This window comes from Barbus barbus, assembly GCF_936440315.1.
Source record: "Barbus barbus genome assembly, chromosome: 9".
Taxonomy (NCBI): Eukaryota; Metazoa; Chordata; class Actinopteri; order Cypriniformes; family Cyprinidae; genus Barbus; species Barbus barbus.
The window spans coordinates 29,850,163-29,874,106 of NC_136737.1; the positions used below are offsets into that span (position 1 = coordinate 29,850,163).

Here is a 23,944-nt window from a genome sequence, read left to right on the forward strand (position 1 = left end):
ATTTGTCAGTTTCCACAAGTTTTCAAAATGTAATTTTTTACAGTGTAGCAACAATATTCAAAATATAATCTATTGTGTTTGACAGAAGAAAGAAGGTGATACAGGTTAGGAACGACATGCAGGGAAGTACATTATAACAATTTTTATTTTTGGGTGAACGATTCCTGTAAGAATCAAAATGTAAATGATCAAATACAGTGATTATACTGAATGTGCTCAAGACAAATGAATGTTTGTATATACACTTATAAACCATTAAACAACAAAGTATGTAAGCGTAAGCCAAAATTAAATGTACAGATCAATAATTACAAAAATTACTTTCCCCAAAGTCTTTCTCCAATCCATGAATAACAGATTTACATGTACTCTGTGTCACCAAGACTTGTGCAATTTAATCAGTTGAAGAGTATTAACCCTCTGGGGTCTGAGGTAATTTTGGGGCCCTTGAGATGCTGACATGCCCTGATATTTGTGCTTATTTCAGCTACTTATACTATTGATCAACATGTATTTTTTTTGTATTCAGCACAAACTGTGCTACAATAATATGTGACCAAGGTGGATGTACATGTTTGCATTTGTTAGAAAAAATATTATGCATGGTTAGTAAGTTTTGGGGAAAAAAATGTAGCTGAAATAAGGCCATAAAAGCCACACTAAATCGTCCTGAATAAGACTTTTGTGTAATCGGTCTTGTAGGCTAGAATATTTACTTCACAATTATGTGAAAATCATTCAGCTTACTCATTCACAGAAAACAATATATTGATTTAAAAATTTAAAGACATGTTTTGTGATCGAAAGCCAATATGCGAGGGAGTGGTAATGGTCTTGAATATTAAGTGATTTTCACCTGAGAGACAAAGGGCCCTCCCCTAAAGCTGCTAATGGCCCATCAGTGTGACTGTGACTGAGGCAGGTAAGACAGAGAGTGTGAGGAGACTGAAAAAATGGGGTTTTTAAATTATTTGTATTTTATTTACAACACAGTATAATCAAAACATACATAATGAAGGTCAAAGACACATTATTGTGCACACGGATCTAACCACAGAGATGTGAACTGACTTTAACTCATTCCTGCAACAGATTCTGTTCAACAAGTGAAACAAATACCTGACATTTACTTATTTCCATGGATTCAAGAAGAAAAAAACATAATCAGTAGTCAAGGATCTTGTTTTACCATAGAATATCAGTGTAGTTGACCATCTGATGTTGGTACAGCGATCTCAGAGGAAATCATCTTGAAGAAAGTCATCAGGATTCATCTGTGGTTCAGGTACCTGATTCAATAAAATACAAACAACCAAAAAAAAAAAACATTTGTGAGCATAGACTCATGCATGCTTTGTACTATCGTACACAAAAAAATTAATTTTATATCTGAGAAACTATTTATTATTGTTTAGCACGTTATTTAAATCCAGTGGTGTGAAGTAACGAATTACAAATACTCACGTTACAGTAATTAAGTAGTTTTTATCAGTAATTGTACTTTTTTGAGTAGTTTAAAAATTGTGGACTTTTACTTGAGTACATTTTAAGTGATGTATCGGTACTTTTACTCCGCTATTTTCATCCGTTTGTGGTCGTTACATGCTTATTTTAATTTTATTTTTATCCATTAATATGATTGGATAGGGAGATAGTGTCTCGTGACTTTCGTCAAATCAAATTGTGCATAGAAAACTTTAACCGCCAGCTGCTGTCTATCATTTGCTGCTGGAAGTGCATTCCTCAAGCATCAATGCAGTCACATCTTCCTCTAATATGTTAAGGTAAATTTTGGATTTCTGCTTACTAAATGATTTGTATATATGCTTGCCTATCTACACGACCTGAAATTTGGTGTGAGGTTGCGGGTATTGCGTACAGTGTTAACTCCCGCAAGTGCCACGTTCAGTAAATTCCCACTCACTTAAGAGCTTCGTCTCTCTCACGCGCGTTCAGCTGCAGTCACTTGGATAAGTTTTTGCTTGTTGAACTTGTTGACTTTTGATGAGTTTGAGCGTGTGATGCGCGCTGTGAAAAAGTATGTTGGAAACACTGTAAAACGATTTGCAATATTGTACTCAAATTGAGGACCAATCTGCACCTTATTGATGACCCGTGGCGTTAATACTGCGTCTGTGTCAGCGCGTGATGTAATAAAACTGCAGCTCATTAATAAACTTTTTTAATTTCTTTTTTTTATCCATTTTATTCAATACGCCTTCATTTAGCATGTGCACTCGCGCATAAACAAATTTCAAGTTCAACACTTTTTGTTGCATTCAGTTGTGGATGCTGCTGATTCACCGAGACCGCCGCGGCTCAGCAAGAGACAAGTTTCCCCAGAAATACTTTATTTAATGCATTTTTCCTTACAAATTGTTTTATCGCCATAACAATTCGAGTAATGTATATGTACATGTAATGTACATGATGCCATCCTTCTAGAACAATGTGCATTTCTTAAAATTGTAACATAAATTATCAAGTTTAGTTTTTCTTGTTTCTTTATTGCAAAACACTAAAACTGGCACCATTTTGGAGAGAAATGGGCTCTCATTTTAACCCATATCATGGTGTGTGTGATGCTGAACTATGAGTTTCTAATGGTGTTTGTATTTGCACTATTCTAAACATTAATATTTTATGTGCAACAACAGTGGCTTTACACATGATTTTAAATCTATTTTTCAAACTTTATGATTTAAATGGGTATAATTGTACTGAGAATAACTTTCATCTTTTCTTCAACTGAATACTGTTTCCGTGCTGTTTTGATGTGTTTTAAAGAGTTGGCAGTCAAAATCAATCAAAACTGCTGGATTATAGATATTCTTCATTCTTTATGACAAACAAGATAATGTGAATTCCAGAATGTACAACTTTTTTTAAAGGTGACCCTGGACCACAAAACCCTAAGTGTCAATTTTTCAAAACTGAGATCTATACATCATCTATACAAAGCTGAGTAAATAAGCTTTCCATTGGTGTATGGTTTGTTAGGATAGGACAATATTGGTCCGAGATACAACTATTTGAAAATCTGGAATCTGAGGGTGCAAAAAAAATCTAAATATTGAGAAAATCTCCTTTAAAGTTGTCCAAATTAAGTTCTTAGCAATGCATATTACTAATCAAAAATTAAGTTTTGATATATTTACAGTAGGAAATTTACAAAATATTTTCATGGAACATGATCTTTACTTAATGGCCTAATGATTTTTGGCATAAAAGAAGAATAAAAAATTTTGACCCATACAATGTATTTTTGGCTATTGCTACAAATATACCTCAGCGACTTAAGACTGGTTTTGTGCTCCAGGGTCACACATGTATAAATTGCAGTGTAGAGCAGTTATTATGAGGGGGTAGTATCCACAGCTCAGTACTCACTACTCAATACTCATGAGTACTTTTAAATAAGCTACTCTTTTACTCTTACTCAAGTAGTTTTTTTGGACAAGTACTTTTACTCTACTCAAACTACATTTTTTGGAAGGTAATGGTTACTTTTACTTGAGTATATATTTTCAGTACTCTTTCCACCACTGTTTAAATCTATTTTTGAACAGAGTAGGCTATTAATAATAAACATGTTGTAAACAAACTTAGACTCGTAGCATTCTTCATGTTACAATATACTCTCATATTACTTTTATTGTTTTATATAGAGCATGAAAACAACAGTTTGGGGAAAAAAACAAAAACACACAACTATGATTTTGTAGTCATACAGCCTAGTATGCATGATTTTATAGAAGCTGTTATGATTCTGCAGCCATAGACTCAAGTATGCTGTGAACCACAAAAGGATGTAATTTGTACTATAAAAAATATTTTATATCTGAGAAACTATTTATTATTGTTTAGCACGTTATTTAAATCTATTTTTGAACAGAGTAGGCTATTAATAATAAACATGTTGTAAACATACTTAGACTCGTAGCATTCTTCATGTTACAATATACTCTCATATTACTTTTATTGTTTTATATAGAGCATGAAAACAACAGTTTGGGGAAAAAAACAAAAACACACAACTATGATTTTGTAGTCATACAGCCTAGTATGCATGATTTTATAGAAGCTGTTATGATTCTGCAGCCATAGACTCAAGTATGCTGTGAACCACAAAAGGATGTAATTTGTACTATAAAAAATATTTTATATCTGAGAAACTATTTATTATTGTTTATCACATTATTTAAATCTATTTTTGAACAGAGTAGGCTATTAATAATAAACATGTTGTAAACATACTTAGACTCGTAGCATTCATCATGTTACAATATACTCTCATATTATTGTTTTATATAGAGCATGAAAACATCATCGTGCCGTAAGAAATTTAAATACAATGAATTGTCCATCATATTCAAACACTGTAGTCTGGAATTACAGTTTGGGAGAAAAACAACTATGATTTTGCAGTCATATAGTCTAGTATGCATGAGTTTATAGCAGCTGTTATGATTCTGCAGCCATAGACTCATGTATGCTGTGAACTACAAAAGGATGTACTTTGTACCATAAAAAAAAAAGGATATTTTATATCTGAGAAACTAATTGTTATTGTTTAGTACGATATTAAATCTATTTGTGAACATTAAACATTCTTAGATGCGTGGCATTCATCATGTTGTCGTTTGGGAAAAACCCAACTAAACGCGTTCAGGTTTGTCACAATAACACGCTAACTAATGCAAAAAACAGTCATTTACTTACTCATCAGATCGATCGATGTCTTCTGGATGAACTCTCCTCTTATTCTGAGGTAAATCTAGCCTTTACTCAGCGCGTCTTCTTCCAGAAACAAACAGCAGCAGAGATGAACAGAGTCTCGTGACTGTTTGTTTGTTGTTGGGCGTCTCCAAGCGCGCGCGTGTCACGTGGTTATTTACATGTGAACACGGGGGGGGGGGGGGCGGGATCACATTAGAAATAATGAGTTAGACTGAACATCGTGTCGGTTTCATACGGATTACTTTATCACAGAACATTTGTTTTCGACAACACTTACTTCAGTTGAAAGCAGACACTTCAGGCTTTCTATAGAGATAACTCTCATGTTTCTGTGTTGAGCATTTGCTGAGTTACACTTCATTTTAGTGACGCGTTACTATAAACAGATCGCGGAGATGGAGAAGACAGAGAGCGCACCCTGTTTGTTTTCTTTTTTCCCCAAAACCACAAAGTTTTGTTGTAATCGTGAGTGTACTCAAAAAAAAAAGTAGACACTTAACAGTTTCGATTGATGTATAACACTTATTTGTGTGACCAAAATCAACAGAGCATTTTTAGTGTCTTTTGCACTTATCTTAAAAAAACCGAGTTCGTATCGCCGGCGATACAGCCGACCCCAATGGGTTAAACTGTCCCAACACAGGCATAATCTCTCCTGTGTATGTTTTCAACATGACTCTAGTGTCCTCCAGTGGCTCTGTTGAGAACGCAGCCTGGAAATGTTTCTCAGATATGATACTCGGCTGCGCCGGCATTCATTTCCATCATAATTTCCTTGCCATTTACATTAAACGTCTCTGTGAATGACTTTTTGCTGTTTTATAACTTCACAGCGAAAACATGGGCAATTCAACTTCCTCTGCCTCCACATACTTAGTATATTTAGTAAGGCTTTATTTTTCCAACTTCCATGTTTCCTCTGCAGGCTCTGTTGATGTGGCCAGTTTTCCCACAGTTATGGCATTTTGCATCTTTGAAATGACATACCTGAGCGCTGTAATTTTTTCCATGACATCTATAGCACTTCTTCCCTCTTTGGCTGGAACATCCACTTTATGCACAACAGCCGAGTGAGAGTCATGTCCTCTTAACTGCTGCGTGTCTTTCTCAGCCGTCTCCATGCTCAGTGTGATCTCAAACACACGTGCAAACATCAGATTCGATTCTGACAACAGCCGTCGCTGGCAGGCTTCGTTGTGGCTTCCACTCACGAATCGGTCACACAATGCCTCGTCAAGCGTTCCCTGAACTCACAACTCGCTGCATATTCTGTCACCGTCTCATCAGCTCTTTGATCGCAGAGATTAAAACTGAATCTTTCCACAATCAGTAACGGCTTTGGTTCAAAATAACTCTTTAAAGTGTCCATGATGTCAACAATCCCAACATTCCTCAGCACTACTGAGCTACGGAGTCCCTATTGATTCAAATGCAAAAATTGTAAACATAAATGTATCACAGACACTGAACAAAAATTACAAGTTAAGAAATGTTTTGTTAAGAAATGCATTAAAATACCAAGGTTACATGTGAACTTCATGATTGGTTCAATTCATACCTTTACTAATCATCCTTCCCTCTGTTACTGAACAGATAGATTCCTCTTTATTAATCACTTCCCAAGTCTAGAGAATTAAATCATAAGACAGACTCAGGGCTGGATTGGTAATTGGGCATACCAGGCATTTTTCCGGTGGGCCGACGCACTGAAGGGGCCGACAGAATAGTTGAACCTGACGTTTTATTCTTATCCAAAACAACTAGAAGCAATGATACATAGCCTATCTACATTACCAGTCAAAAGTTTTTGAACAGTAAGATTTTTAATGTTTTTTTAAAGAGTTCTCTTCTGTTCACCAAGCCTGCATTTATATGATCCGAAATACAGCAAAAGCAGTAATATTGTGAAATATTTTTACTATTTAAAATAACTGCTTTTTATTTGAATATATTTTAATGTAATTTATTTCTTTAAATTTTCAGCATCATCACGCCAGTCTTCAGTGTCACATGATGCTTCAGAAATCATTCTAATCTGCTGACTTGCTGCTCAAGAAACACTTATTATTATTATTATTATTATTATCAATATTTAAAACAGTTGAGTACCTTTTTTCTAGATTCTTTGAATAGAAAGATTCAAACATCAGCATTTATCTGAAATAAAATCTTTTGTAACATTATACAATATACCATTCAAAAGACTGGAGTCAGTATATTTTTGTGTTTTTTGGGAAAGAAATTATAGAAATTAATACTTTTATTTAGCAAGGATGCTTCAAATTGATCAAAAATGATGATACAGACATTTATAATTTTGCAAAAGATTTCTATTTCAGATAAATGCTGTTCTTCTGAACTTTCTATTCATCAAAAAAACCTGAAAAAAAAATTATACTCGGCTATTTTCAGCATAATAATAAATGTATTTTGAGCAGCAAATCAGAATATTTTAATGATTTCTGAACGATCATGTGACTGGAGTAATGATGATGAAAATTCAGCTTTGATCACAGGAATAAATTACATTTTAAAATATATTCAAATAGAAAGCAGTTATTTTAAATAATAAAAATATTTCACAATATTTCTGCTTTTACTGTATTTCGGATCAAATAAAAGCAGGCTCGGTGAGCAGAAGAGACTTCTTTAAAGGTGCTGTATGTAGGATTGAACTAGGTATTGCTGTCCAAATTAAAAATATTGGAGACATTTCTTTCACCCGGCCTCAAAAGATGATGCACAATTTTAGAAAAAATGGCTTAAAGGTAAAAATGCCCATAAAACTTATTGGAAAAGATTAATTTCTATCAGTGCTGTGAACTGACCACAGAATATGAAGAATATCAAAAACATTGAGTCAGCTGTCCACGGTAATCTTTAAGATACCAGCACAATAACACACTCAGAAAAATATCATCTAATTATCTTTATCAATAAAATTCCAGAAAATATCAAGATGTCATTTTTTGTCAGTATCACACACCCCTGATTCATGTTATTTAATTTATATAATACTTTATTGATAATTGTTTTAATATAATAATTAACATTTTTGACTTATATATTTTCTTAAAAATGGTTTAAAGGCTGAAATGTGAAGTTGATCATTTTATCAAACTTTGTTTTTGTTAAAACTTGTATCTGAATAGTAAATTATGCTTTTTACAGTCATTTTACAGTTTAATATGGTACTATAGACATTGCCCTACCCCGCTCATATGGTATTAATGTTATTTGCTCTGCGGTGAGAGATGCGGCCAAAGAGCCAGGCAGAGGAGGAGAGGAGAGGAGTTGAATTGGTAAAGTGCTTGATAGGGACTCGCAACAGAGGCAGGCATCTAACCTATCCTAATGTGTGCGCGTGCTACGAGTGTACAATACATAAACACTTTTCAATAAAACTTAAATTCATCCTCCGCAGTCAAGTCAAGTGAAGTGAAGTGACATTCAGCCAAGTATGGTGACCCATACTCGGAATTCGTGCTCTGCATTTAACCCATCCAACGTGCACACACACAGCAGTGAACACACACACACTGTGAACACACACCCGGAGCAGTGGGCAGCCATTTTATGCTGCAGCGCCCGGGGAGTAGTTGGTGGTTCGGTGCCTTGCTCAAGGGCACCTCAGTCGTGGTATTGAGGGTGGAGAGAGCGCTGGACATTCACTCCCCCCACCTACAATCCCTGCCGGCCCGAGACTCGAACCCACAACCTTCGGATTACAAGTCCGACTCTCTAACATTAGGCCACGACTTCCCCATAAAGTGTGTTCATAGAGGTTTCTATGGGCCAATGTGAATAAATAATAGCCTAAGTGTGTTAGACTGCATTAATAACTGTGTTAGCTTGCATATCAATGGCTCAAGCCTCTGTTATTAGCTCTAAAATGACATTTTGGAAATTGCAATGAAAGGTTTATGAGGTGCGCAAGAGATTAGTTAAACACACGAGATTTCAGGATGGAAACATGACAAATGTCTTTAAATAAATGAGCAAAACAATGTCTTGATGTGTGGTTGTGACTTCAAATTCACAACCACACATCAGTCCGTTCAAATTATTACAATTAAATAATGCACTCCTGAAGTGGTAATATGGCCACTAATGGTTCGATTTTTATTGACTGAACCAGTGCTTATTGCAATAAAAAACACTAAGGGTTTCCACTGATTACAAAATATTTCTGTTTGCTGGGGTGGTACTATTATATAGGCCTATTAATAAGAAAGAGGAGCCCAAAATATAGTTTTGCCTATGTCACGATAAGAGGTAATGATGATGAGAGAAATGGTCAGAGAGCAGAATTCATTCAGGGAGCGCTCACACTGAATAAAACACTCATCTGAATGCCTCTTATTGGTCATTGTACTCATGAGCTCAACAGAATCATGTGTGATTGGTTATAATGCGCAGTGCTGGAGCTAAAACACAGCAGTCTCTGGCTCCGTGCCAGACAGTGAAGTTGAGCAAACACAGATTTGAATTTAGCACCGAACATCTAATCACACCGGTGTGATCGTTTATCAGAGACAAAAATATATTAATCAGCTATTTGTGTCTTTTGGAAAATCCACTTCAGTAAACCGCACTCATAAATGCTACTGTTTCCTCTGTCAGGTTTGCACCTCTCTCTCTTAGATTCATCTCTGAGCAATTGATGTTATGTATTTATTATCTCTGACTCTGAATTGGATTCTTATTCTTTAATAATGTAGTAATTTAATAATATAAATATGTAGTAATGCACAATCATCATTTAATTAGTCACTAATTCATCTCATTAACTTTAACTCTTTGAGTTCTTGGGATTTGTCTTGAGACTTGTTTGTGTCTTGAAAGGCATGACTTGGTTCCTCCTCTGGTGAAATCAGCTGCTGAGTTCATGGGTGGAATAAACATATGGCAGGACTTTTACTTTCTGACCCCTGGACTATCCACCTCTGTCTGTAATATATCTGCTTGTTTTACACTCTTTGGCCACCAGGTGGTATTGTGAGCAAATGAAACCTCCAGAAATGAACCCTTTTGTAACTACTTGCTGAAAAGCTTAAAGCTTCATGAAGCTTCATCTCATCATCTCTACTTCACAGGACTGTAGAAGGATACTTTCTCCAAAACAACAAATATTACCCAGAATTCATTGTTTTTTACAGGATTTTGCTGTTGTAATGAAAAAACAGGATGTTACTGTCAGAATATGGCCTTTTTTACAGCATTTTTTTGTGTATGTGTATTTATTTTTCCCCATTTTATTTCTTTCTTTATTTTATTTAATAGAATATTTGTATAATATATGTATTGCTTTGGCAACACTGAAATGTTACACAGTCATGCCACTAAAGCTTATTTGAATTGAGTTGAATCGAATTAGAGAGAGAGGGACAGAGAGAGAGAGAGAGAGAGGGTTCCTAAGGCCCTGTGTGTGTGTGTGTGTGTGCGTGTGTGTGTGTGTGTGTGTGTGTGTGTGTGTGTGTGAGAAAGTGACAGTTGAGATTCAAATTCATGAACATTCCTCCATTGTTAGTCTGTGGGATTTTTTTGTCTGCTTTATCGTCCACTGTGTGAACATCGTAGGTTCGATCACATAGAAAAGATACAGCACTCCTCTCCTCAATGAGCCGGTTGATTTGACACCTCATTCATGGGTCTGTGACAAACAGTGAATGAACTTAACTCATCTTTAGTTTTTCTCTTTCTCTCTGCAGGCTGTATGACTGCAGTATTGGAGAGGAAGGCTGGTCTGCTCTGAGTTCAGCTCTGAGATCAAACCCCTCACACCTGACTGAACTGAATCTGAACTGTAATAAACCAGGAGATTCAGGAGTGAAGCTGCTCTCTGCTCTACTGGAGGATCCACGCTGTAAACTACAGAAACTACAGTAAGTGTTATTATATTATTAAACACAAAAACTGTGTGAAAATACTGCCAAACAAAAACATTTCATGTTAAAGCGATAGTTCACCCAAAAATTAAAACTCTGTCGTCACTTTAATTATCTTCAAGTCATTTGAATACAATGTGACTTTCTTCTGTGGAAAATAAGAAAATATATATTTTTTTTGTTTTGGGACAATTATTGGGAAGCAATTTGTTGAGCCAATATTTATTTGTCAGTTTCCACAATTTTTCAAAATGTAATTTTTTACAGTGTAGCAACAATATTCAAAATATGATCTATTGTGTTTCACAGAAGAAAGAAGGTCATACAGGTTAGGAACGACATGCAGGGAAGCACATTATAACAATTTATATTTTTGGGTGAACGATTCCTGTAAGAATCAAAATGTAAATGATCAAATACAGTGATTATACTGAATGTGCTCAAGACATATGAATGTTTGTATATATACACTTATAAACCATTAAACAACAAAGTATGTAAGTGTAAGCCAAAATTAAACATACAGATCAATAATTACAAAAATTACTTTCCCCAAAGTCTTTCTCCAATCCATGAATAACAGATTTACATGTACTCCGTGGCACCAAGACTTGTGTAATTGAATCAGTTGAAGAGTATTAAACTGTCCCAACACAGGCATAATCTCTCCTGTGTATGTTTTCAACATGACTCTAGTGTCCTCCAGTGGCTCTGTTGAGAACGCTGCCTGGAAATGTTTCTCAGATATGATACTCACGGCTGCGCCGGCATTCATTTCCATCATAATTTCCTTGCCATTTACATTAAACGTCTCTGTGAATGACTTTTTGCTGTTTTATAACTTCACAGTGAAAACATGGGCAATTCAACTTCCTCTGCCAGATATATTCCTCTTTATTAATCACTTCCCAAGTCTAGAACTAAATCATAAGACAGACTCAGGGCTGGATTGGTAATTGGGCAAGGATCAAAGTATGTCTAATTAATTAAAATCATGAAACTTAAACAATTTAACATCAATTTATTTAACAAAAAAATACATGTTTAGGGCCCAATTAAATGTTTTATTTTTTCCAACCTTATGTTTTATTGTCTAATTATTTAAAAGTATAAAAACAAGTTTAATTTATTCTAACATTTATATTTTTTTCCTCAGAAACTCTGTGTTGTGTATTTATATTTATTAAGGCATAAAACATTCATTTAATTTATCTTTTAATTAATGAAAATAAAAAAAAATCTTATTTTTTGGAAAATAAAGGGGATTTAATATTAAAATTAAAACATAGAAGAAATATTGTATGATTATTCCTTAAAAATAAGGTTTTAATAATTTTAGTAGTAGTAGCCTATTACTGAACAATAGTAATATATTTCTGCCGCAATGTCTTCAAGTGAAACCAAACTTTTATTTTGACGGGTTGCCATGAATACTTTTACATTTCTGTGTGTATATGATATGAGGTAGAACATTTAGAAATTATTTATTTAGTTTCTTTTCTTTCTCTTTCTTTAAGTAGACTCATTGAGATATAGGCTATTCTAATAATAATAATAATAATAAGATGATATGAGGTAGGGGTGGAACGGTTCGTGGACGGCACACGCTAGGACCGCATTTCAACTTAAATTTGACAACGCATCTGTAATATGGTTTGTTATAAATAACACATAAAACAAACAGGGTTCGGCTAATGTATGTTTCTGTTGATGTGTGTGTCTGTGCGCGTGTGTGTGTGTGAGAGAGTGTGTGTGTGTGTGTGTGTGTGTGTCTGTGTGTGTGAGAGAGAGAGAAAGTGACAGTTGAGATTCAAATTCATGAACATTCCGTCATTGTAAGTCCATGGGATTTTTTTTGTCTGCTTTTTTGTCCGCTGTGTGAACATCGTAGGACCGATCACTTCGAAAAGACACAGCACTCCTCTCCTCAATGATCCTGTCGATTTGACACCTCATTCATGGGTCTGTGACAAACAGTGAATGAACTTAACTCATCTTTAGTTTCTCTCTTTCTCTCTGCAGGCTGATTAACTGCAGTATTGGAGAGAAAGGCTGTGCTGCTCTGAGTTCAGCTCTGAGATCAAACCCCTCACACCTGACAGAACTGAATCTGAGCTGTAATAAACCAGGAGACTCAGGAGGGAAGCTGCTCTCTGCCCTACTGGAGGATCCACACTGTAAACTACAGAAACTACAGTAAGTGTTATTATATTATTAAACACAAAAACTGTGTGAAAATACTGCCAAACAAAAACATTTCATGTTAAAGCGATAGTTCACCCAAAAATTTAAACTGTCTTCACTTTAATTATCTTCAAGTCATTTGAATACAGTGTGACTTTCTTCTGTGGAAAATAAGAAAATATATATTTTTTTGTTTTGGGACAATTATTGGGAACAATTTGTTGAGCCAATATTTATGTCAGTTTCCACAATTTTTCAAAATTTATTTTTTTACAGTGTAGGAACAATATTCAAAATATCATCTATTGTGTTTCACAGAAGAAAGAAGGTCATACAGGTTAGGAACGACATGCAGGGAAGTACATTATAACAATTTTTATTTTTGGGTGAACGATTCCTGTAGGAATCAAAATGTAAATGATCAAATACAGTGATTATACTGAATGTGCTCAAGACATATGAATGTTTGTATATATACACTTATAAACCATTAAACAACAAAGTATGTAAGTGTAAGCCAAAATTAAATGTACAGATCAATAATTACAAAAATTACTTTCCCCAAAGTCTTTCTCCAATCCATGAATAACAGATTTGCATGTACTCCGTGGCACCAAGACTTGTGTAATTTAATCAGTTGAAGAGTATTAAACTGTCCCAACACAGGCATAATCTCTCCTGTGTATGTTTTCAACATGACTCTAGTGTCCTCCAGTGGCTCTGTTGAGAACGCAGCCTGGAAATGTTTCTCAGATATGATACTCACAGCTGCACCGGCATTCATTTCCATCATAATTTCCTTGCCATTTACATTAAACGTCACTGTGAATGACTTTTTGCTGTTTTATAACTTCACAGCGAAAACATGGGCAATTCAACTTCCTCTGCCAGATGTATTCCTCTTTATTAATCACTTCCCAAGTCTAGAACTAAATCATAAGACAGACTCAGGGCTGGATTGGTAATTGGGCATACCAGGCATTTTTCCGGTGGGCCGACGCACTGAAGGGGCCGACAGAATTGTGTTTTTTTTTGTTTTTGTCAAGGACCATCACACAGGGACAACGAGCAGCCAGTGGCCCATTGGTTTGTCTCCTGTACTGACAGTGTAAACCACCCAATGCTCTATAGACGGAGAGATTAAGTATTTTGCTCCACTTATATAAAGATCGCTTCACCCCAACTTCTTCCTCGTCGGCTTTTCCCACGTTTTCACAGCAGCTTTATCAAGAACAGGCTTGCTCTGCGGTGAGAGATGCGGCCAAAGAGCCAGGCAGAGGAGGAGAGGAGAGGAGTTGAATTGGTAAAGTGCTTGATAGGGACTCGCACCGGAGGCAGGCATCTAACCTATCCTAATGTGTGCGCGTGCTACGAGTGTACAATACATAAATACTTTTCAATAAAACTTAAATTCATCCTCCGCGGTCAAGTCAAGTGTGTTCATAGAGGTTTCTATGGGCCAATGTGAATAAATAATAGCCTAAGTGTGTTAGACTGCATTAATAACTGTGTTAGCCTGCATATCAAGGACTCAAGCCTCTGTTATTAGCTCTAAAATGACGTTTTGGAAATTGCAATGAAAGGTTTATGAGGTGCGCAAGAGATTAGTTAAACACACGAGATTTCAGGATGGAAACATGACAAATGTTTTGAAATAAATGATCAAAACAATGTCTTGATGTGTGGTTGTGACTCCAGTCCGTTCAAATTATTACAGAAATAATGCACTCCTGAAGTGGTAATATGGCCACGACGCTGGAGCTTATTAATGGAACGGTCTTCATTCTCAAACAAATTAAGACGTTCGATTTTTATTGACTGAACAGAACCGCTTCTTGTGATAAAACACACTGTAAGGGTTTCCACTGATTACAAAATATTTCTGTTTGCTGGGGTGGTACTATTATATAGGCCTATTAATAAGGAAGGGAGGCCCAAAATATAGTTTTGCCTATGTCACGATAAGAGGTAATGATGATGAGAGAAATCGTCAGAGAGCAGAATTCATTCAGGGAGCGCTCACACTGAATAAAACACTCATCTGAATGCCTCTTATTGGTCATTGTACTCATGAGCTCAACAGAATCATGTGTGATTGGTTATAATGCGCAGTGCTGGAGCTAAAACACAGCAGTCTCTGGCTCCGTGCCAGACAGTGAAGTTGAGCAAACACAGATTTGAATTTAGCACCGAACATCTAATCACACCGGTGTGATCGTTTATCAGAGACAAAAATATATTAATCAGCTATTTGTGTCTTTTGGAAAATCCACTTCAGTAAACCGCACTCATAAATGCTACTGTTTCCTCTGTCAGGTTTGCACCTCTCCCTCTTAGATTCATCTTTCAGCAATTGATGTTATGTATTTATTATCTCTGAATTGGATTCTTATTCTTTAATTATGTATTAATATAATAATATAAATATGTAGTAATGCACAATCATCATTTAATTAGTCACTAATTCATCTCATTAACTTTAACTCTTTGAGTTCTTGTGATTTGTCTCGAGACTTGTTTGTGACTTGAAAGGCATGACTTGGTTCCTCCTCTGGTGAAATCAGCTGCTGAGTTCATGGGTGGAATAAACATATGGCAGGACTTTTACTTTCTGACCCCTGGACTATCCACCTCTGTCTGTAATATATCTGCTTGTTTTACACTCTTTGGCCACCAGGTGGTATTGTGAGCAAATTAAGCCTCCAGAAATGAACCCTTTTGTAACTACTTGGCTGAAAAGCTTAAAGCTTCATGAAGCTTCATCTCATCATCTCTACTTCACAGGACTGCAGAAGGATACTTTCTCCAAAACAACAAATATTACCCAGAATTCATTGTTTTTTACAGGATTTTGCTGTTGTAATGAAAAAACGACCCAGGTTACGTATGTAACCCAGGTTCCCTGAAGGGAATGAGAGCTGCGTCGGAAGACGCTATGGGAACGCCATCAGCGTAACAGACGCTCTGAATATCGTCTACACCTAGTCCGATAGAAGTGCGAGGCGTCACGGGCGGAGTGACGTCACGACCAGGAAGTATATAAGCACGTGAGGCAGAGCCCGCGTCAGCTTCATGTCATGAAGCAAGCGCTGGCAGGGATGCCGGAAGTATGGCTGCGAGACGCAGCTCTCGTTCCCTTCAGGGAACCTGGGTTACATACGTAACCTGGGTCGTTCCCTTCCAGGAACGTCGAGCTGCGTCGGAAGACGCTATGGGCACGCTATACCAACGCCGCCAGACTGACAAGTCCCTGCCTTATGTCAGGCCAAGAGGACAGAAGAGCCTGTAGTGGCTCGGATGTCGAGGTCGTAACCTGGCGAAGTCAGGGGCGTGGACTACCCAGCAGCGTCGCAGATGCCCTGATCGGTACATCTGTCCAAAAAGGCCCTGAAGGCCGCCATACCTCTGGTTGAGTGCTCTCTGACTCCCAACGGATGGGCAAGCCCAGAGGCCTCGTAGGCAAGATAGACAGCATCCATCATCCACCTACCACAGGGCAGCTCTGTGGATGTACGTGCCCAGTGCTCACACTGGACACATACGGTTGTGCTTTTCCTGCGAAGAGAGGAGGACAGAGGCCTGGCGTACGACTGGCTGTGATATGACCGCTGGAACCTTCGGTACGTACCCCGCACAGGGGTAGAGAAAGACTTTAGCCGAACCGGGCGCATAGTCACCATCGAAGGGGCCGCAGACAGGGCCTGCAGGCCACACACCCTCCTCAGAGAAGTGATGGCCAACAAGAAGACGGTCTTGATGGTGAGGAGTCCATCTGTTATCTCCTCGATAGGATCAAGGTGCTCGCACCGAACCTCAGAACCACAGCCAGGTCCCGAGTGGGGACGCATGATCGTACCGGAGGCCTCAGCCTCAGCGTACCGGAGGAAACGTGTAACTAGGGGGTGTCTGCCCACTGACTGGCCACCGCTAAGGGCGTGGTACAAAGAGATAACTGCCACGTAGACCTTAACAGTGGAGTGGGTTAACCCTGCGGAGAAGCGGGCCTGCAGGAACTGCAGGACTGCGCGAATCGGGCAGTAGACTGGGTCGAGCTGGCGGTCTCCGCACCAAGTGAAAGCTTCCACTTCCACTTTTAACACAGTTTCCTCGTGGAGGGAGCTCTGGATTGGAGGAGGGTCTCGACAACCTCGGTTGACAGACCGGAAGCTATGAGTTGTGCCCCCTCAGAGGCCATACCCACAGCTTCCATAGCTCCAGGCGGGGGTGCACAATGGTGCCCCCGGCCTGTGAGAGGAGATCTCTCCTGATCGGCACCGGCCACGGGGTGCCGTCGAGAAGAGAAATCAGGTCCGAGAACCATACTCGGCCCGGCCAGAACGGTGCTACCAGCAGTAGACTGACCTCGTCCCGGCGCACTCTCTCCAGAACTCCCGGGAGCAGAGCGATCGGGGGGGGTTGGCGGGGGAAGGCGTACGGACGGAGCCTCGGTCTCCACATCTGTACCATAGCGTCCAGTCCCGGAGGAGCTGGAGGGGCTAGAGAGAACCAGAGGGGACATTGCGCTAACTCTCAAGCGGCGAAGAGGTCCACCTGTGCCTGGCCACAGCCTTCCAAATCTGCTTCACCCCTCGGGGTGAAGCATCCATTCCCCGTGCCTCAGCCCCTGTCTCGGCTGTCCCAGGACGTCTGCTCCCATATTCGCACCAGCACGTGGTGATCTCTTGGGTCTGGGAGGAAGTGCCTGAGCACACGGAACACAGCTAGGATCTCTAGCTGGTTGATATGCCACGTAGGTGGCGACCACTCCACAGACCGCGGGCAGGGTGGCCACTCATGACCGCACCCCAGCCGGTGAGGGAAGCGTCCGTCGCTAGCGAAACACGGCAACAAGGAGCTCCCAACACCAGGCCCTGAGACAAGACTCAAGGATTCCTCCACATGTCTAAGGCACGGACAGCAGCGTGACACTTAGACAGTGCGGAGCGAGTCCCCCCTCAGGGAGACCCCTTGGTCTTGAGCCACCACTGTAGGGGCGTCATGTACAGCAGGCCAGAAGGAATCACGCTGGACGCAGCTGCCATGAGACCAAGCAGTCTCTGAAACTGCTTGACAGTGAATGGCTGGCCTTCTCGCACTCTCTTGACTGCCGTGAGGATCGACTCGATCCGAGCAGGGGTCAAACGAGCCTGCATCGTGGTCGAATCCCTCACTACGCCTGGGTAAGTGGTTCTCTAGCTGGAGAAAGCACACTTTCCTCGGCGTTTAGTCTTAACCCCCAAATCTTTCACGTGGGCGAAAACGACACCTCGATGCCGAATCGCCACCCGCTCTGATTGAGCGAGGATCGACCAATCGTCGATGTAATTGAGTATGCAGATGCTCTGCAGTCGCAACGGGACTAGTGCCGCATCCACACACTTAGTGAAAGTGCGGGGTGAGAGTGTAAGGCCGAGAGGAGGAACCCGATACTGATACGCTTTGCCCCCAAAAGCGAACCTCAGGAACTCCCTGTGAAAGGGAAGGATGGGTACCTGGAGAGGTCTGTCGTGACAAATCAGTCCTAGGACCTGATTTGAGACACGATCTGCCTGCCAGTGAGTATCTTGAACTTCAGCTTTCTGGCTGAGCGGTTCAGAAAGCCAAATCCAGTATGGGCCTCAGCCCCTCATCCTTCTCTGGAACAATGAAGTGCCGGCTGAGCCGCCGGCGTGGACTTCGTGAGGAGGAACCACTCGATGGCTTCCTTCCTCAGCAAAATATCGACTTCTTGTTCCAGGACCAGAGCCTGCTCGGGGCGGACCACAGTCACGCAAACCCCGTTGAACGGCGGAGGTGGCCCATCGAACTGGATGGAGTAACCATTCTCTACCGTCCGCAGGACCCAAAGAGACACGTCCGGCAGTCGCTGTTTCCCAGGCTGCCAGATGATCTACTAAGGGAATCAGTCTCTCGAGACTGACCTCTGGTGTTAGAGATATGGCCAGACCACTGTCTTGCTGCGGCTCTCCGGAGGAAGACGCGGTCTCTGGCACTTGAGGCGAGTTTCCCAGACCTGCAGTCGCAACCGGCGGGGGACTCTGAGAATAGCACTCGCTGGGACCTGCTGTGCCCTGGAACTGCAGGGTTGACAGACAAATCCCCGGAGGGCACCGAGGGGAGACGGTCACCGTGTGCCGTGGTGTAAGCCGCTCCACCCCAGTAGGGGTCGTCCTCCGTAGTCCTGGGGCGCACCTGTCAGGACATCTGAACAAACCAGACCCTGCAAGGCAGGGCTCCGCAAGACACATTCGACAGCTCACTGCCCAATGATCTACTAAGGGAATCAGGCTCTCGAGACTGACCTCTGGGTTCAGAGAAGCGGCCAGACCGCTGTCTCGCTGCGGAGCTCCGGAGGGAGACGCGGTCTCTGGCAACTGAGGCGAGTTTCTCAGGCCCGCAGTCACTACCGGCGGGAAATTCTGAGAAAACGCACTCGCTGGGACCTGCTGTGCCCTGGAACTGCAGGGTTGACAGACAAATCCCCGGAGGGCACCAGGGGGAGACGGTCACCGTGTGCCGCGGTGTACGCCGCTCCACCCCAGTAGGGGTCGCCCTCCGCGGTCCTGGGGCTCGCCCATCAGGACCTGTTGCGCGAGGAGCTGGTATGCGGAGGAGGCTGCGTCCGCCCCGCAGCCACCTGAATTTTGAGAGCGCGCATACCATCTGCCTTCAAAGATTTCACCCGTGATCTCAACACCTCGGTGGAGATCGGGGGAAACTTAAGGCTCTTGTGGCTCCTCACACTGGGGCGCGAGAGGCGGCGAAACCTCGTCAACGCTCGTCTCATCAACCTCCTCGGAGGACGCAGCGTCAAGCCCTCGTCTCGGGGGAAAGAGTACCGCTTCCGAACCGGAAGACGGGGCGTCAGATCTGGTGGATACGGGAGAAGATAGTTTCTTTCTCTTCTCTTCTATATGCCCGCCAGCCAGACCAGCCTTTCTTTTTTTTGTACGAGCCCAACGAGCGCAGCCGCCGCTCTGCCTCGGCAGAGTGGGGCTGGCTTTATTTGTGCTTGTGCAACACTAGAGTTTACAACGCTCATCATTTCTCATCCACCTCCTCGGTAGGAAGACAAGCGGGGCGTCGAGCCCTCTCTCTGGGGAAGAGAACCGCTTCCGAGCACAGAGAGCGGGCGCTGGATTTGTTTTGATGATCCATTTGCGAGCCGTGCGAGCGCAGCCACCGCTCTATCTTTCTTTTGCACAAAAGCGGGGCTGACAGCGCGTGGAGAGCTCGCTTTCCTTCTATATATATTGGGGCGACAGAGGCGGCGAAACCTCATCAACGCTCGTCACGTCAACCTCCTCGGAGGAAGACAGACGAAGCGTTGAGCCCTCGTCTCGGGGGGAAGAGACCGCTTCCGAACCGCGAGACGGGGCGCCAGATCTGACGGATACGGGAGGAGATAGGGACATTCCCGTCTCACTCTCGTCTGCCAAATCAGCCTGTGAGTCCCACGAGCGCAGCCGCCGCTCTGCCTAGGCAAAAGCGGGGCCAGCACCACGCGGGGAGCTCACAAAGACTCCCTTCTCGAAGAGAGCCCTCCGAGTGCGGAGTGTGCGCAGCGAGAGCTGCTCACAATGCGGGCAGTCAGCTCCCTCGAGAGCCGCTGCCTCGCGCTCCGCACTCAGGTAGACCACGCACAGATCATGTGTGTCCCCGCTCATAATGCTTTTTTTTTTCATAACGCAGGCAGTGGACTAGCACACAATCTGAAACGCAATCTAGGATCGCCCCCTGTTTTGGTCTTGGCTTTAGGGATGTCTAATTTCTTTTCAGGACATACAACACTAAATAAGACTCACAAAACAGATATGGACTGACAACACACAGAGCGCTTGCTGAATGACAAAAAGCTGACGCGGGCTCTGCCTCACGTGCTTATATACTTCCTGGTCGTGACGTCACTCTGCCCGTGACGCCTCGCCCTTCTATCGGACTAGGTGTAGACGATATTCAGAGCGTCGGTTACGCTGATGGCGTTCCCATAGCGTCTTCCGACGCAGCTCGACGTTCCTGGAAGGGAACAGGTTGTTACTGTCAGAATATGGCCTTTTTTACAGCATTTTTTTTGTGTATGTGTATTTTTTTTCCCCCATTTTATTTATTTCTTTATTTTATTTTATATAATGTTTGTATAATATATGTATTGCTTTGGCAACACTGAAATGTTACACAGTCATGCCACTAAAGCTTATTTGAATTGAGTTGAATTAGAAAGAGAGAGGTTCCTAAGGCCGTGTGTGTGTGTGTGTGTGTGTGTGTGAGAGAGAAAGTGACAGTTGAGATTCAAATTCATGAACATTCCTCCATTGTAAGTCTATGGGATTTTTTTGTCTGTTTTTTCGTCCGCTGTGTGAACATCGTAGGTTCGATCACTTAGAAAAGATACAGCACTCCTCTCCTCAATGAGCTGGTCGATTTGACACCTCATTCATGAACTGAACAGACAGATTCCTCTTTATTATTCACTTCCCAAGTCTAGAGAACTAAATCATAAGACAAACTAGCGTTAGCATAAATCTGTTGTAGTTTCCTCTTGTTACGGTTTGCTGCAGGAGTTATAGCAATGTGTTGTGAATCTAAAGGAACAAAAATTAATATGTTATTAGACACAGGCTAATAAACAGGCTATTAAACACACAATATATATTTTGTGGTTATCCTTGCACCCTCTGAGTAAGTTGAGACTGGAGAGTTTGTGATCGTGAGATTCATGACCTCCGGTCGGAGTCAGACTCAAACACAACATCGAGTCCCTGATGAATGAATAATTGAAAATATAGGATGTACAGAATAATCAAATATCTCAATTTAAACTAACCAATATTTGTGATTAGTTACTAATTAGAAACACATTCTAAATTTAATGATCACTTGAGAATTGGAGTTAGATTAAAGCAGGAGTAGTAGTCCTTCACACATTATACCTTCATCCACGCCGCTGGATTTCATCATTGAGCCGATTAGTGATCCTTACAAGACTTATATATCATAGTTACACTATAATGTTACTCTTATTTTAACATTATCATCTATATAGTACTACAAACGGTTTGAGGAGTGAAAACGATGAACTAGTTCAGCATCACAATCAGAAATCATGTAGAGTGAGTTAAATTAATGTCTCAGCTGCTGGCAAGATAAAATCTCTATAGCACCAATCCTGGTGTGAGAGAGAAAAGCAGAGCTCATACAAACACACTCTCACCCTAAAGCTGAAACACAATCCCAGAGATCATTCATGTTCTTCACTCTCTGCAGGCTGATTAACTGCAGTATTGGAGAGGAAGGCTGTGCTGCTCTGAGTTCAGCTCTGAGATCAAACCCCTCACACCTGACAGAACTGAATCTGAGCTATAATAATCCAGGAGACTCAGGAGTGAAGCTGCTCTCTGCTCTACTGGAGGATCCACACTGTAAACTACAGAAACTAGAGTAAGTTATTGATTCAATGATGTAATTTATTATCTTGTATTAAAGCAGATCTTAGTGTATTTTATCTTTCTCTCTATTGTACAGTATTTGACAGAGGAAACTCCACAAGCTCCAAACAAGTGAATCAAAACAACACGTCCTGAACAAGACTGTCACCTGGACATTAATACTGATACTGATCCAGCAGTTTCATATGTGAAGGATTTTGTTATTAATTTTTATTCAGCCTACATTTTTTTCCAGTCTCATGGGAACATTTGTTTAAATAATTAGATTGGACATACTAACTGCACTGTAAAAATTTAGTGTGAAATTACAGTATATTCCAGGTTAATAACTGCATTACTTTCACAGTAATTTCACAGTGGGACTTCTCTTGTATTGAACTGCACTCTCAGTAATTTCTTGTAAACAAACAGCGTCATACTGTGTTTTGTGCTGTGCATATTTATGACGGTTCCCAGCATGTAATGCAGCATGAATAAATCATGCTGTAGAGTTTTATTTTGAATATGAATATGCAAGGTCAAAGACAACAGTTCAAGACAACTTTATAATTTGAATTCACAGTAAAACAAGAACAGTAAATTACTGTGATGTTAGCATCATTCTGCTGTTCATTCAGTCATTTGTTAGAAAATTACCCAGCATGCTTTGATTTCACAATACATTTCTGAATACAGTAATATATTGTAATATACTACTCTTTAATCCTGTAAATTCCTGGCAATTTTTTACAGTGAAGATAGATTTTTTTTGCTATCTTCATGAAAATGTTGTATATTGTTAATACGTAGTAAACATGGAAATCATGACATAACTTAGACTTTTTTTTTACTTAAGTGGGTTTAATATATTTTTCTTTATACAGTACATTATAATATAAGCCTGAAGATAAGAAAATTCATTACATTTAATTCTAGAAATAGTATATGACAGTCATGGTATAGTTAAGTCCTAATGCAGCCTCAAGAGAGAGTCATGAGATAAGATCACAGTTTACCAGCAGAGTGCTCCAGTCTCAAGGAGAGAGTTTGACATAAAACATACTGTAATAAACTAAATAAATTAAATATGTAAAACATCAATTATTTATAAATAGATCTCTATTTTAACAGATCTAACTATGACCCCTCTGGGATTCACAAATCTTAGTAAATCTTTACTTTAAATATTTTTTGCCAAGCTTTCTTCCAATGTATATTATTCAATAAACTCATTATTCAGTTTTTCTTTTGTGGTAACTTTTTTTGTCATGGAAATAAAAAAATACTGTTTAATATATTTATTAAGAAATTTATCTCAGAAATGTATTGTAAACAAACAACGTCTTACTGTATTTTGTGCTGTGCATATGTATGACGGTTCCCAGCATGTAATGCAGCATGAATAAGGGGTCAAATAGCATGAATAAATTGGGTCAAATATATCTTTACCCCTGAAAAGCACGTTGTATTTTTTTTTTTTTTTTTCCTGTGTTAAATAGTTTTGGTGTCTTAAAGTAAGTCCAGAGGGTTACACTTACAAAATAAATAATAAGAAATACTTCAGTTGATTCAAGCTATCAGGCTAAATTAACGACTGCAACAATTTATCCCCTGGTCATGCCACATCCCTAGAAAAATACATGTGTTGTTTATGATAATCAGTTTATTCAGGACACAATGAAAACAAGCAACAGTATCCAGCAATAT

General features: G+C 40.2%; 1 protein-coding gene across 2 annotated transcripts in view; it reads left to right on the forward strand.

The window, feature by feature from the left end:
* The window catches only part of LOC306874647 (NLR family CARD domain-containing protein 3-like), a 69,421-nt gene extending 45,730 nt beyond the window's left edge, over positions 1 to 23,691 (forward strand). The window contains exons 9-13 of one of the 2 annotated variants that reach the window (XM_079424817.1): positions 10,452 to 10,625; positions 12,651 to 12,824; positions 22,077 to 22,250; positions 22,335 to 22,690; positions 22,748 to 23,544. In XM_079424817.1, the coding sequence (XP_079280943.1) occupies positions 10,452 to 10,625; positions 12,651 to 12,824; positions 22,077 to 22,250; positions 22,335 to 22,341 (529 nt within the window). In that variant the 3' untranslated portion in view covers positions 22,342 to 22,690; positions 22,748 to 23,544. Of the gene's footprint in view, positions 1 to 10,451; positions 10,626 to 12,650; positions 12,825 to 22,076; positions 22,251 to 22,334 lie in introns of both variants that reach the window. The other variant, XM_079424816.1, reaches the window with a different exon arrangement.
* Positions 23,692 to 23,944: the final 253 nt, after the last annotated feature.